The sequence below is a fragment of the Cnephaeus nilssonii genome (genome assembly GCF_951640355.1).
Source record: "Cnephaeus nilssonii genome assembly, chromosome: 17".
Lineage (NCBI taxonomy): Eukaryota > Metazoa > Chordata > Mammalia > Chiroptera > Vespertilionidae > Cnephaeus > Cnephaeus nilssonii.
The window spans coordinates 49,407,025-49,422,982 of NC_137088.1; the positions used below are offsets into that span (position 1 = coordinate 49,407,025).

A 15,958-nucleotide genomic window follows, 5' to 3' on the forward strand; every position below is an offset into this window, starting at 1 on the left:
GTAGGCACATACCTCTTTCCCCTGCCACGATCAGCCACGATTGAGTGGAACAGTAGAAAAACAGGGAGGAAATTTAAATATGCAATCAGGCATTATTCGGGATGACTGGGTTTATGGGTATTAGATATTAGTTAGCTGTACTGTCAATTTCAGTTAGTCACAGGAATGACCATTTTAGGTGCTTGAGGAATTACGGTTATGGATTGCCTTTTCTTCCCCTTCTGCTGGAGAGTTGAACGGGGAGAAGAGTGAGAGTTAGTGCGGTTTTCAGAAAGAGCTATGACCCGAAGCCTCAGGGTTGAAGGAGGCAGTGTTTCACAGTGGGACCCCAATGGAACCTTGGGGTCTTTCTTGGAGGACTGGATTATTTAAGACCTTACAGGTTTGGGACTTAGTTAGCCTTGAAATCCCTTGGTTTATCATTATTATCACCGAAACCACAGTTTTGACAGTGGTCTGTAAGAAAAAGGAAGCTGTATCTATTTAGATGGATGTTGGAGAATCGACAAGTAGAACAACACAGAATAATTCACTCTGACCCTGAGTGTAGCCACCCAGGTCACCTGAGGTTAACAAATGAAGATAAATCCACAACGTGGCCTGCGATCCACACACCAAATAAAAGAAATAAAAGCAACAGTGGTGGCAACAAAAACAACCACAAATGACCAGAAAGTATTTTGCGTGCTCTGGACAATAACCATATGCTGCTCGCATAGTAGTTTAAAATACACTCACCTCTTTGGCTTGTGACTAGAAACATCTGAAAACTTAAGCCGAAACGTACAACACGTAATCCCTTTTGGGTTGTATTCAACAGCCTTTCCCAGGCTTCTCCTCACCCACCTTCCACTTGCACTGTCTTGGCGAGGCCAGTGGAAAGCAAAGGGGGTTAAGGCACCTCATTCCCAACGTCACCTGTCCCCTCCGTTCCGCAGCCGCAGCTGAGGAACCCGGGCATTTCCCACACGCCGCTCACCTCTGCGTGATGCTCCTCATTCTGCTGGAGAACCTCAATGACTAGCTCAGCCAGACGGATTGTGTCTTCGAGCTTTTTGGCAGGGGTGATTAACCGGCCTACATTTTCTGAAGTACAAGAATCTGCGTTAAAATTCGGCGAAAGCATCGGGCTGGTTTTGTGGCCATTAGCACGAGTGGATAAGAAATTTTGAATAGTCAGCAATGTTTTAAAAAAGTGTCATGCAAATGTTAAGAGCCACAAGATTAGTAGTGAGCAAACCAGAAAGCCATATTATTGTTATCATCACCATCATCATCATCATCATCATCATCATCATAGATATTAAGGGAAAGCAGTGCTCCAGCTTCAAATTGGCATGTTAAGCTACATTTTCTTTGACAGCCCATTTCAAATTGAGTGACGTTTTGTACACGCGTTCTTTAAAGACAGCATAAGTATTCTATCTAATAGCACTGTCTAGACTGTGCTGTGCTACACGGTGGGGACGATGATACAGGAGCTTGATCTTGATTGCTGCTACATTTGTTGCCTGGATTTGTCCTTAAACATGCGATACTACAGAATCTTTTTCATTATAAGTCTGCAAGTTTAACAGGTATTGGAATGTTCGTTTTAAAAAAAAGCAGAGTCACAGATCTTGCTGTTTTAAGCTGTCCAGGGAGGAGACTGAAACTTACTGAACATTCCTGGGCCATTAGGTAGAAGGAAGGATCAAATTGTTGAAAGGGTGTTGGGGGTAGATTATTGGCTGAAGTAGTGGTCACTGAAATCTTATAGGGTAGGTGGCAACAATGTACTCCAAGTTTTTCTCTATTTTTAGTTTTTATTGTGTGGAAAGGGTTCTTTTTAGCTGACTCAAGCACAAAGCAAACTCTGGTTTATGTTGCACCCTTTATAGAGCTGAATTCATGAATGTTTAGCAATCATCATGTTATGCAAACTTACAAACTTTTTTCCTGGCGGGGAAAAAAGTAATATTTAACATATAGAGGATTTTCTTAGCCAATGAAATTGCCTGGATTCAAACAGTCTGAACTCACAGGGATCTTGTATTTCATGCTTAGACCCCTTCAAACCTTGAAGCCTCAGTCAGTTGTAGCCCTGGGGTATAATGGCAATAAGGATCACTTAGCCCAATTCCAAAGGTAGGCACGTATGTGCAAAAAAGGGCTGCCGAAACTTATTTCATCTCTTCATCAAAGCAGATGTGTTTTGGCTTCAGGATTTTCCTTGCTAGAGAAGATTACTTAATGCTTCACAGGAAGGTTTGTTATTTTGTTTTGTTTCGTTTTGTTTATGGGGGGGTGGTGTTTAAACAAAATCATAGGCTCTGGCCTGGGTTTCTAAGTGGTTAGAGCACTGGCCCACAAACCGAGGGTCTCAGGTTCCATTTCCCATCAAGGGCACATAAAATCCCTGTCCTGGTAGGGCGTGTGCAGGAGGCAACCAATCCATGTTTCTCTCTCACATTGATGTTTCTCTCGCTCCCCCCTCCCTCCCTTCCACTCTCTTAAAAAAAAAGAAATCAATGAAAAAAATATCCTCAGGCGAGGATTAACAACAACAAAAAAATCATAGGAAGTTGGTCTCAACTTTACAAAAAAGTGCCCCATAATTTTCTCTTTGTGCATTTGTTAGCTAGGTGATGAATATATCAGATGATCAGTAACTTAGGATTAAAAAAGGAAAAACAAGTTCAGTGAAACACTATGCAAAATGAATGTCCCAGCCCCTCTGGGAGCTAAGAGTGGTGGCTGGGACTGGTAAGATTATTGAGGGAATTTAGCCAAACAAGCCTGGTGACTAGTGTGAAAATGGGCTTTCTGGATTCGGGCCAACGGAAAGCTCCATTGTCTCTGCCGAGCTCAGGTGGCAGCGAGGCTGGGTTCGGGCCTGAAGGTGGGAACTGAGGGAACATAAATATGCAGATCAGGCAGCCAAGCAGGCAAGTGTGTGGAGCTGAGCTGACAGCACAACGCTTGGGCCAGAGCAATCAATATTTGGAGAAATAGTGAGGGGTTTGTGTGCTTTGGGGGCACCTGGCCTGCCTATAATTTCATAAATGGACTATGATAATTTCATTAGTAGACTTTCAGGCATTTCTACAAACATACTGTGTATATATGTTTGGGTAATATGTGTAGAGTGAGGTGCTTGCATTTTGATAGTAAATATGCATAGGCTACTATTTTTTATTAGTTGATATTCACATTTACACATCAATTTGCAAATTCCTCATTCTATGCTTATTACCCATTCGACACATACACCCACATACACACATCACACACTTACATACATTTTCTAGTAACCAGACAAGCCTGCACATTAATACAAATCTGCAGGAAGTCCCACTTGGGCATTTTGAAATCTCTTGCTTTAAAAATAGGCAGCATTGTCCTTATGGGTGGAATACTTACCAAACCTAGGGAATTTTGGCTGCACGTGATATATTATGTAGAAATGAAATAATTCCCACCAATATTTTTATGCACTTTCATTTAAAAACTGTGAATGATATTTATGTTTGGAGAAATCCAAGATGCTTAAGCTAGGACCACCTGAAGATTTGTTTTAATATGCAGTACTTTTAGATTGACTACAATATATATCGATAGATACACATAAAGTGTACATGTGTACGCAGCCATTCTCTGGGTGCGTGCACATGTACACAGACATGTGTATGCCTGATGTATATATACAGACAGTATGTTTAATAAAACCTTTTGCAATTTTACTTTAACAGGCAACCATGAGAGTATGCAGGTTAAGGATCCTTTAATCTAAAATGCTTGATCTTCCAATTAACCCATGTAGCCAGACTTTCATTTACCTTTAATTAGCTGCAATTCCACTGTATGGAGATCAAGCCACTTTATTGAGACGTAACACTCTTTTCCTCTTTCTTTGCATAGCTAACTTAGTATCTAAATGGCAAAAAAAAATGGTACTAAAAGAGACTTCTCTAAGATGTTGTCTTTAAAGAAAATATTGTGCAAAATCCTTTAGCACCTCCTCCCTCCCCCGACAGAGGTCAAGGAGAAATTTGAGCTTAGAAATGATTTTTTTTTGGTCTCTTCTGCTGTCTTGAAATGTATCGCAATATTCCTATCACCCAATCTTGTACTAGCTGGAGCACTGAAGAGGAACTAAAAATACAATATACTTAGTAAACATTTCATACAACAGAATTGAAGCTCATAACATAAAAAGAAATAGTCATGCAAAATGTTATGCAACAACAATGTTATTTTGTGCTGACATTGAGATTTGAAAATGTTGCATATGTCAGACATAGCTAGACAAAAAAAAAATGTGGACATTTGGAAATAAATGCTCTCTTTCCCAAAACCTGGTGTCGAACTTGAGAGCCCGAGCCTCAGCTTAGTATTCTAATCCAAAACAACATTTCAAGAAGGAAAATGAACGGAAAAGCAAACCAAACTAGGAAGCTGCCGAGTAAAGGAATGGGAGAAGTTTATGGTACTTGATTTTGGCCTAGTCCTGCCGTTGAGCCTCTGACATAAAATGCTCGTCTGCCTTTGGGTGGGCGGAGGAGGCCCAGGAGGTGGCCGGGGAGCTGCTCAGGTGGGTGAAGACAGACGGTAAAAAAAGTAAAGAGACAAAGTGACTTTCACAAAGAGTGACCAGTAGGATGACGAACTCTGAAAAGAACTACCAAACAAGCAAGAATGATAAAGCACAAATGGGGAGCCGCTGCGTTCTCGGCGTTACTGCCCCATTTCTGGACTGGACTCTGACCAGTGCCACCAGCACCACCCTACGGAGACACTGACTGGCTGAATACGCAGACTGGAGGTCTTTATCCAGAGGGATGCACGTGAATGATGGTGGCAGCACCACTGACCGAAACGAGACACACTTTCGCACAGTAACGGACGCCTGTATGGCAAACACTGCTTCCTCCTCCCGTGAGCAGGAATGGGGCTTGATCAGTCATAGCTGGGAGACTGGCATCTCACCCTTAATATGCTGCTTCACCTCCTAGGAACCTTGCCCCTTCTACTTAAACCTCTCTGTGCTTCAGTTTCCTCATCTAGGATCCGGGAATTCTAATATCTTTTTGGTGTACCTTGCAGGGTTGCCGGTAAGAGCAAGTGAAACAATGCATGGGCTAGATCTCTGCAAAGCCTAAGGTGCCTACAAATGTTTATTGTTCTCTCCAATATTGTGCAAAGGCAGGAATTAATTGCCTTGCAAGAGCAGATGAAGGGCCGCTATTAGTTCAAGTGCGCTAGGGAATATTCTTGCTCCCTTTGTGGAATTTCAACATGTCAAAATCTGTCATTTGGGGGGTGGGGGGGGGGGGGGATGTGTGGTATCTGATTGTTTCCAGCTCATTTAATTATTTTCAATTTGGAATTTTCATGGCTTTTATATTGTGGCTTGAATCATATATAAAAGCTTGCCAGCTTATCAAATATGTTACTTGCTATTCCAAATGTTAGAATGCCGTAATCAGCACTTGACCCATCTGTCTTGTGGTTTACAGTATCAGCACAGCAAACATCCTGGAACAATGGCCGCTCCTTCCACAGGCATAGGGCCCTCAGCTCCCCACTCCCTCCCTTTGACAAGCGCCTCATTAACCTTGGACCTGCCGCTTCCCAATAGTTCCCGTTTATAAAGCAGCCTGCGCGGTGAGAGGGGACATACTCCATTGCCAAGTTTGCTTGAATTTTCTACCGAGGAAATGATTTTTACTGCAGGCTTATAGGAAACTGTAATTCTAGCGACATTAATAAAAATATCTGCAATATGAATAAATATAATATTCTGGCAAAACTATCGATTAAAAGCAAAAGTTGATGAAATCTTTTTCTTGTGGGGTCACCTCAAAGTTTTGAATGCAGGGCTAAACATAATTATTTAACAGTCTCCTCTTATTTAAATCTTTTGTTTGTGAAAGATTGTGTGTAAATGGAATTTAGAAGAATCAGTTTTAAATCACAGCTACTCAAAAGAAGGGAACGACTGAGCCTTTCTTTATTTAAAAAAAAAGTATTCCTGTTTAATTTTTCTTAAAATCTGGTCTTCTACCTACAGCTGAGCTGAAAGTTAGGGATGTCTCTGATAACACAACCTAGTAACACATCCTGGCTTTTAATGAATGCGTGCTACCTGAGTGTGCAGATCTCATGGGAACGCTCACTCTTTCTCACCAGAGGATAGGGCCTGCGTAGAGAAACACTTGCACTGTGGTTTATAGAACAACGAAAGGTCCCAGGCTGATCCGTAACCCGCCAGGCAGCAGCTACATATTTCAGCCAATGGGTCTTGATGAAAAGTTGTGAAGGGATTCCCGGCTGCCAAGTGTCTGTCCAGAATTCTGACAGTGAGGTTTGCCACTATAGAAACACAAGCTCCCTATTTTTTCCCCCTCACGGAGCAAAACAAAAACATCATACCTTGGTTTCCAACTTCATTTACCCAATTACCATTGCTCATGTTTACACAATTAAATCTGTTTGGCTTCCAAAGAGAGAGTTAAATGTGACTGCAGGAAACAAAAAGAGAATTCCTCTGCGTGCTCAGCTCAGCCAAGGAAGGGAAGCATCCAGGAGCGAGAGGCACTCCAACTAGCCCTTAAATAACCTGAGCATCCGGGTTCCAGTGAGCGAAGTGCCAGCCCCTGAAATACCATGTGAGAGATGGATGTGCTTGATGGAAGCCCGCTTACTACGGTTCCAATCTATGGACATGCTGCTGAAGATGCCAGTGTTTGTATTGTGCTATTACTGCAAATCACTAGCCTGTAGCCATTTGCTTTGATGTGGGATGCGGGGTGGGTAAAAGCTAGATAGGAACAGAAAGCTAAGGAGATAGCCACGCTATGTTTCCAGGGTACCCTGCCTCCCTCAAAGGATGGCTCCATGGACCATGGGTTTAATGCAGCATTACAATTCAGCACCATTTCCTCAGTGGGCTGTAAATTACATACATTGATCCCCTAGCAGGACCATCACTCCCTTTCAGAAGATTCCGTCTTTAGGGCAGTATGAAGTATATACAGACTGTTGGATGAATCATGGATCCTTTTCTCTGCTCTTTTCACTGCAGTTGTCTTTGTCTCTTCTGTAAAACATTCCTCTGAGCCTGCCCTACTCCTATGCAAAGCCTTTAGGAGATCCCTTTCATAACAAGAGGGTGCCTTCATAACAAAGCTCGACTCCTCTGCTGACACCTCTACTTGTGCACTTATGGCCTTTAACAATAGCAGATCACATACATATCCCCCTCCCTCTATGCCCAGCGAATTATGTGTTTTTGGGGCTTGAACAGAGCCTGCCCAGGGCAGGTCCTCGAGGTGGAAGGAAATCCTCAGTGGATCCCACCCAGTGCACTGCTTTCATGGCAAAGCAAAGACTCGGTGTTGCAACATGCATAGACAGGATGCGGCAACTTTTATCTCTTAACCAAAGCCCCTGGTTACTTAACGCATGTGCTAAGCTGAATTGTGAATCCTGAACAGTATAACCTAAACCTCCAAACCCGAGAACGACTTCAGGTGTCTCCATGCAATTTAAAATGATTTAAGATAGTTAAAAATACTTTTGATTTAAATTAAAATAATTTGTATCTACAAGGAAGAAATAATGCTACTATGATATTTTTCTTCTCTAATTTGGTATCCTTGTCCTAAACAATGAGCTGCTGCACTTAAGGAAAGTGAGCTTAATTCTGGATAGACACACTCAGTAGTGGATATCTGTTATTCTTGTACGTGTAATAACCTTCCTCAGGAGAATTGCCTTTCCTCCACTCTGTGTGGTTCTGGTGTGAATGTCAAGCAATGAATCCTACAGGGGCAGTCATGTGAGCCAAGCCAGGCCAACCATACACCAGCACCGTCATGGAAATTCTGATTGGTTCAGAGATTAACATGTGACTCAAGCATGCCAATGAGACCCTTCTCTGGAATTTTATACAGTTGCTTGGAGAGAAAAGCTTGTTTTCTTTTAGGGTTTATTTAGCTAGGATGAAAGCCAGTGCTATCTGTGACCATGTCGTTCCCAACTTCTCTACCATGACCTCCAGTCACATTAAAGATACCTGTCAGCAGTTGGAGAGACTAAACACACTAAAATTCTTTATCCCGAGACTAGTTCCTCCAGGCATTTCCTAGCTACACTGGCCCCAAATTCCCTTTTCTTGCTTAAACTATATGAGGGTTGTGTGTGTGTGTGTGTGTATTTTGTCACTTGCTTTAGCAATAATACTGATTTAATAGTACTATTAAATATCCAGCCAGTCCCCAAATAAGCTTTCACGTATATGGCCACAAGCTCTCTGGGGCAGGATCTTGGAGCATCTGGAAGGATGCTGAATAGAGGCAAATATTTTAACAAGGCCAGGGACCACCTAGACAGTTCTTCTTGGGGACCCAGCCCTTGGCCTCCAGGATGACATCCTCCTTGCAATGCATCAAAGACAAAGACCCTGGCCTTGGTGAAAACCCTGCAGCACCTGGCATTTCCCTTTACTACGGGCAGAATGTAACTACGTGTTTTATGCCTGTGCTCTCTTCTATAATGTCAGCTCCCTGGGGGTAGGGACCACGACTGCTTTTGCTCATTGCTCACTCCCTTGGAATCTGGCACAGATCCTGGAACTTAGTAGGTATTTAACTACAAATATGTGTGGAGCTATATGGCTATGTTTTATTTTGAAATTAATGATAAAAAGAGCAATCAACTGCCTCCTATATTCCACTGACATCCAAATTGTAATCACTGGATCAGCAGCTCCGCATCACCTGGGCACTTGTTAGAAATGCAGGTCTCCAGACCCTGGTCCAGACCTGCTAACTCAGAATCTATGTCTTAACAAGATCCTCAGGGATTTTTATGAACTTTAAAGTTTGAGATGTATTCTTTTATATTGTAATTCTGAAATAAAACATTATGTCCATGCTACACATTTAGATTGGGATGTTTTCTTTTAAATAATAATAAGCAAATAATAACAGATAATAAATATAATGATGCTAACTATGCTAACAGGCACTGTGCTAGTAGCTCTTTTCAGAATATGTGTTTCAATCTTTGCAACAACCATTTGGGGGAGGAAAATAAAAGTGAGGCTTAAAGAGGTTAAAAAGTTCATTGGAGCCAGGATAGTGATTTAAGTTTTGGTACCCAGGCTGGTCCTGAGGTGGCGTTTCCTTGGAGCTGCGTATACAGGATCCTGTCCTGTAGACACTGTTCATCTTTAGCTGTCATGCTGAAAATTCAGGCCAGACGGGCTGGGGTGGGGCCATCATCTCTTGGCTGAAAGGTGAGGTCACCTGGTTAGGGGTGAAGGCTACTGAATAGTGTGCAGGATCCCAAACTAGAGTCACTAACTACCCATCTTATTTAGAAACTGCTAGGCCTCAGTTTTCCTGTCTGTCAGGTGACTGTTTGGGACTAGATGGTTGAGAAACCCCTTTTTAGTCTTACAATTTTATCACTAACAACCACGGTGTTTCATAGCTTAGAAGTTCAACATGTAGGCTTAGGAATTATGCTCATGTTCAAATTCTGTCTCTGCCACTAACTAGTTGTGTATTCTTGGGCAACTTAATTAACATGCCTCTATTTCTCTCTCTTTGTATTTCTATATACAAAGAGTGAATTCTTATTTCATTGAGTATAAGTGGCATATTTTAACATTTCTGAAATTGGGTGCATTTACATTTGATGGCATCTAACAATTTAGTTGGCAGCATTGTTTTATTCTTAGGAGTATATAAATTAATGGTACATCTTATAATTGATGGCCTTTTAGAGCCAAAGAAATATGGTAATAACCTACTTATAGAGTTGTAAGAATTAACTGAGATATGCCTGTAACTACTAAATACATACTAAATTCTCAATAAAGGACAGTTGTCACCATTGTCATCATCATCAGCGGCATCTATTCTTTTTCTGGTAGAAGAGACACTGGTCTCTTATTTATTGGTTTATGGCATCTTTTTTAACACCCCCTTCTTTCCTCCGGGATCCTCCGTGGGGACAGTGTTGGAAACATGTTCCTCCTTGCCCTCCTTACTTTTTATAACACGGATGAGGTGCTAGTCTACAAAATAATCTGGGCTTGGAAACCCTGATTGATGTGTCCCTGAAACAAGAAGGAAGAAAAGGGAAACATTTAGTTTCTTGTGTAAGAAATGAAGCCTGAGGTGGAGCTCATTTCGGAAGGGCCTGGCGCTTGGTGGGAGGGGATTTGCCCTTGGATAGGTGGCTCTGCAGTGTGTGTTCAAAGATTGCAAGCTTAGTTGTCTCTTCTCCTTCAACTGGCCTTGGACCTGTAGGAAGTTTGGCTGGAGACAGGGAATAATACTGAACCTCAGCACTACAGAATCTGCTTGGAAGTCCTTTGGGTGAACTTGTCCTGCGTTAGAGGATTTCTGTCAATTGGGGAGACAAAAGTCTTCAGTTCTTTGGTAATCTCAGGGAATCTCAACTGCCCTGAGGAAGACTTCAGGATGGGAAGATTGTGGCAGTGATCTGGTGTCAGAAAGGACTGTTCTGTCTTTGGGTAGTTTTCATGGATTAAAAGTTGTAGGTATTTTTGAAGTTATCCATTCACTGATTACTATCCAAGTGCCCACCACATCAACCAGAAAGGTGGCAGTGAGAAAAGAGATGAAAAAGCATGGTATTTGAATTTAGAAAAATCTGGTTTAAATCCTGCTTGAGAAATTCACTTATCCTCAGCTCCCTCACCTGTAAAAGGGGTAAAGATGGAATCCGATTCTCCATATGAAGTCCTTAGCCCATAGGTGGGTTGGCTGGCTCTATATCTATCTATCTATCTATCTATCTATCTATCTATCTATCTATCTATCATCTTCATCTATCTATCTATCTATCTATCTATCTATCTATCTATCTATCATCTTCATCATCATCATCTATTTATCTATCATCTATCTATCTATCTATCATCTTCATCATCATCTATCTATCTAATCTATCATCTTCATCATCATCATCTATTTATCTATCATCTATCTATCTATCATCTTCATCATCATCATCTATTTATCTATCATCTATCTATCATCTACTATCTATCTATCTATCTATCTATCTATCTATCTATCTATTTATTTATCTATCTACTATCTACCTATCTATCATCATCATCATCATCTATTTATCTATTATCTATCTATCTATCTATCTATCTATCATCTATCTATCTATCTATCATCTATTTATCTATTATCTATCTATCTATCTATCTATCTATCTATCTATCTATCTATCTATCTACCTATCTATCATCTACCTATCTACATCTGCTTATTTATCTACCTATCTGTTAATCTATCTAATTTTGCAAATCTTTGGTATAGTTGAAGAAAATTTTTTTTATTTCAAGTTTCAATTCAATTTTTATGATGCTCAGAAAATTATACAAGTATTTAATCAAGAATTGAGGCAAAACAGCAATAGTAGTGTATCCATAGAGCTTGCTGGGTTCAGAACATGTGATGGCTTAAGTGGAAATATATTTAAAATAATAAATTTATGTGCAGGAGTCACAACTTTTCTTTCATAGAGTAGCAGCCTTTTACTTTCTTGAGATACTATAATTAAACTGAATATTTAATTTCTAATAATGCCACCAGACAGAAAGCACAAGTCCACCAAAATGCCACCTGCTGAGTCCCACAGCCTCTCAGAGCACAGCCTGAGCAAAGGGCTCCTAGCTGTCCACATTCCACCCAATTAGGGCATGTAATTCCAGCTGTGTCCTGCCACCTGCATACAGTTGGTTTTGAATACCCACCCATGTATTTATGCTTAGATCCCTCTGAGGGAATTGAAAAAGGAGAGGGAGGGTAAGAAAAAAGATGAAAAGATCCAGAAAGAAATCATTATGATTGTGATTGTGATTTGTTTTGCTTAGAAGCCTCAGATATACCAGGCTTCAAACCCATCTCTGCTTGGACCTTAACTTTTAGACCCAGTTTTACTCAAGTCCTCCTTCTCAATCCTTTCTCTCCGTCAAAGCCAGTATGATTGTCCTGGAGTGCCAATCATCAAGCCACCCTCTTGCTTAAAGAGCCTTTAATGGCTTTTTATCACCTTTGGATGTGAAATGTGTGGAATTTTTCCTTTGAAAAATCTATATGCCTTCAAAAGTTGGCATAGATTCCAGGTTAAAAACTTTGGACCATGAGATATAATCTGAACTTTATATCAAGGCTTTTGAGATCTTGCCTCCTGTCTACATTGCCATCATCAGCACCCTTTACTGCCATCATTTCATTGCAACCACATTGAATTACAAAGTAGTTAAGACTGTGGCCTCTGCCTGGACTCAGATTCTGTCTGTACCCTTATTCTACTAGAATTGTGTTATTTGACCTTTCTGTATCTTGGTTTGCTCCTCTCTAAAATGGGAATAATAGTAGTATCCACCTCATAAGGGTTTTTGAAGATTAAATAAGGTTAATACATATAAAGCACTTAATAGTCATACCTGGTACATAATACACACTGAATAAGCATTAGCTATTTTTATTAGCTATATGGTTTTACGTATTTGCACATGTTACTCTCTCTGTCCAGGATGCCTCTCCACTTTCCAATCCCAGCTCCCTTTCACTGATTCTAATTCATCTTTCAAGATGCAATTTAATCTTTCCAACCTTGTGAAGATTTCCAAGGCGTCTGACAGTGTCCTCTTATGCATAGCTGTCCCGGTTGGTGCAGCTGCATTCTTAATGTGTAAGTGACACTAGGCACCCATTTGCACACAGGCTTCATAAGGTTATCAGCTGTTTCCTGTTGTCTGCATAGTCCCTGGCTTTCACCACTGTACCTGGCACATGGTAGGCCTCACTAAACACTTGTCAAATGAATGAAAGAGTGAATGAATGAATGAATACCTTCCCTTCTCGGGAGAGAAAGGCACATGTGTCTTGAACATAGGTTCATGAGTCTTCAAATACTTAATGCCAGTCTGGTGCTTGGCATGTGCTCAAAAATGCTGAGTTGATCTGAAATATGTTCATCTTTGATTAAATGAAATAGGTTTAACTTCAATGAAATGATAATAATCTTTTGAGAGTCCGTTAGACCTTAAGAACAAAAGTTAATACTATATTTTTAGTTATTAGAGCTTTCCTTACAAAATGCTTAGAATTTTTTGGACTAAACAAGAAGAACACATCCAAAGTCAGAGAGTTTTCTAAGAGCTTTCCTCTCACGAAGCTTCCACCCTGTGCCTGCGCCCTGCCTCACCACACGCGATACACAGAACAGCACAAACACAACCTCTCTCCATCTTGGCCGATAGACATTCATCAAAGAACACAAACTTCTTAGTAGGGTAGGAAACAGAAAAAAGAAATGAAAAACAAAAGTAAAGATTCGTTTGGTTCAGTAACTTTTTAAAAAGCACATGAGGCCAAATCCCTGGAATCTGGAAACCAAGGATGAAAAGTTCCGTACAAACCAGAATTCTGTTCCTCCAAAGCTTATGCCTTTATGGAAATTCTACTCTATAAAGGTTAACATCTAATGGGCATGAGTGGTATTTAGACAGCACAAATTAACTCCTTAAGTATCATTGCAACTCCACACCAGTCTTTGGGAGTACATACATTAAGGAGCCATTAAAAAAAATAAAAGAAACTAAATATAACTCAACAATCCTGATAGTTTATAATGCATATACAGTTGGTTCACCTGCGTCCTTTTGATTCTCTATTTGAAAGAGAGAGCACAATGAGGAGAGAAGAGAGAGAGAAACAAGAACACATATGCAGGATTAATGAGCAAGTGGACCAAAATGCCCCCCACTTATGTGTGATACATGACATTGGAAGAAAAGGTCGCCCTTGGGTTCCCACCGCCCCGAAGTGTGGGGGCCAGCAAAAAAAGGCTCCTTCACAGAGGTGAAAAATGCTGCACAAATAGAAAATTAGTAAAATTAAGTTTAATGTGAAATCAAGCTATGAAACATACATGAACTCTCCAAGTGACAATTAAGTCATATGTTCTAGCCAAAGCTTAGAGGACAAGGACAAGTCAAAATCTCCAGAAAGAACAAGGAAAAGCTTTCCAGCTTGAGAGAAAAGAGACAGGAGGCATGTAAGATCTAATTTTTACAGAGAATAGACCACCTCATGTGATCTTATACCCACAATAGTTTGACATGTTAAACATGAAAAAGAAGGCATGATTTTGCCCCAGCTGTCCTTTATCTGACACCTAACGTATTGCTCCCGGCCTAGATGCTACCTTTTTATTGTGTACCAGTGACAAGCACTTTACAAATTGGGGTTACACACAAGCAAAGTAAAAATGCATTCAGGTCACAGACAGAGAATAACTGAAAAACTTACAGACAAATCTGAGTTTATCACAAACAAATGGCTTAATTGTCTAACCTGTTTTAGGCTGATAAAAAGTGACTGGACTTCTCACACTGGATTTCACAGACAGAATCAACAGACAAGCCAATGCTAAACAACTTGAAGCAAGGAGAGTGAGTTGATTGGATCTGTATTTTCTTGAAATAATGAAAACAGAAAGAGTGAAGACAGCATGGCGAGGAGTGGTAGGTACTCACGAATGGTTAAATCCATCACTTGGGAGGCCAAGCAGAAGACAGGATGCTCATACATTTCTCTCTTTTTCCCTATAAAAGAGGATTTGGGCATGCAAGAGGCTTAGGTCAGAGGTAAAGAGGTTAAAGGTCATAGGTTAGAGGAAAACGTTACATTAGCTCAAAGGAAAATAGCCACAGAGTATTTTGGGGTAAACACAGGATAAAGGAAAAAGGAGTTTCAAAATCGGAGATCTACTGGATTAACCATTCAGCATGCCGTGAGTCATGAGAGAGATTGTGACCATGATTTTACACGTCTCTTTAGAATTGTTTGCAAGAATACAATGATCAAAAACATCATGAGTAAAGGGAAACAGAATTTCATTGATTTAAGGCTCCAAGATACTAAGGATTTCAGACTTTAGTATCTAAGGCTCTTGAGGTATTTCTTCATAAACATAGTCTCCAGCAATATTACTACAACTTCTTTCCAAAATTCTCTGGAAACTAAGCTGTCAGTGCTCACAGAGGGGCTCAAATGTAAAAATGGACGGTTTCTTTTCTGAGTGTAGGATTGGAACCTTGTAAAAGAAAGTTGTCTGGTAGTAATACCTTTATAGCTGCAATGTCTCAGCCTATGGTGGACTATGTTCATGAAAGAAAACCTGATACATGCAGCCAGAGGATGTTGGGTTGTCTGAATTAACAATCCCAGCATGCTTTGAAATTGGTGTCACAGCCACTTTTGCAGAGATAATGTCAAAAAATGGCTGAGCCAATCGCGAACAAGGAAGGAGAGAAGCAAAGAGAGCAGGTAGTGTGGAATGAGGTACTTCTCTGAAAAGAGAGTTGGAAAAAAAAGATTGGTTTCTTCAAAGAATCCCCAGACCTAAAAGTCACAGTGCAAAAGATAATTAACACAACCAAGAAGAATTGAGGCACAAAAGGAAATTACAGACCAGCTGATCTACTTTGGAAATGAATGCATTTTTACTTACAGATCTTAAAGTTTGTTTTTGGATATATTTATCTGAAAGAAGAGAGCAGATCTTACCAAGACTAGTAATAGCTAGACCAAGACCTAGGAGGCAGCAGCCATGGCAACCGAACGTTTCTTGATTCCATCCCATCTCTGGCCTCACCTAGAATTATTAGGTGCCCGGTTGGCATTACCAAATACAACCAATCATTGTGTCCTGGGAAGGTAAATGCTGGAACAATTATTTTCTAATATAGCTCTTTTAACAATCTTCTTGTTCCTCTATTTTTGTCACTCATTACCAAGTCAAGAGTTGATAAACATCCTTTTAGTGCCCAATTCTTAGGTGTTTCTCCCTGGATGCATAACAATGAATTCATTACCACTGGTACACAATTTGCATTGTCAGACAGACA

The 15,958-nt window shown here is 40.5% G+C and overlaps 1 protein-coding gene across 17 annotated transcripts in view; it reads right to left on the bottom strand.

Moving 5' to 3' along the window:
• CADPS (calcium dependent secretion activator) overlaps nt 1–15,958 on the bottom strand; it is a gene marked incomplete at both ends in the record, with an annotated part of 452,199 nt that overhangs the window by 95,311 nt on the left and 340,930 nt on the right. For 4 of the 17 annotated variants that reach the window (XM_079794587.1, XM_079794577.1, XM_079794586.1 and 1 more), the window contains 3 exons: nt 980–1,086; nt 13,699–13,716; nt 14,585–14,653. In XM_079794587.1, the coding sequence (XP_079650713.1) occupies nt 980–1,086; nt 13,699–13,716; nt 14,585–14,653 (194 nt within the window). Of the gene's footprint in view, nt 1–970; nt 1,087–4,472; nt 4,566–13,698; nt 13,717–14,584; nt 14,654–15,958 lie in introns of all 17 variants that reach the window. The other 13 variants (XM_079794579.1, XM_079794578.1, XM_079794572.1 and 10 more) reach the window with 7 other exon arrangements.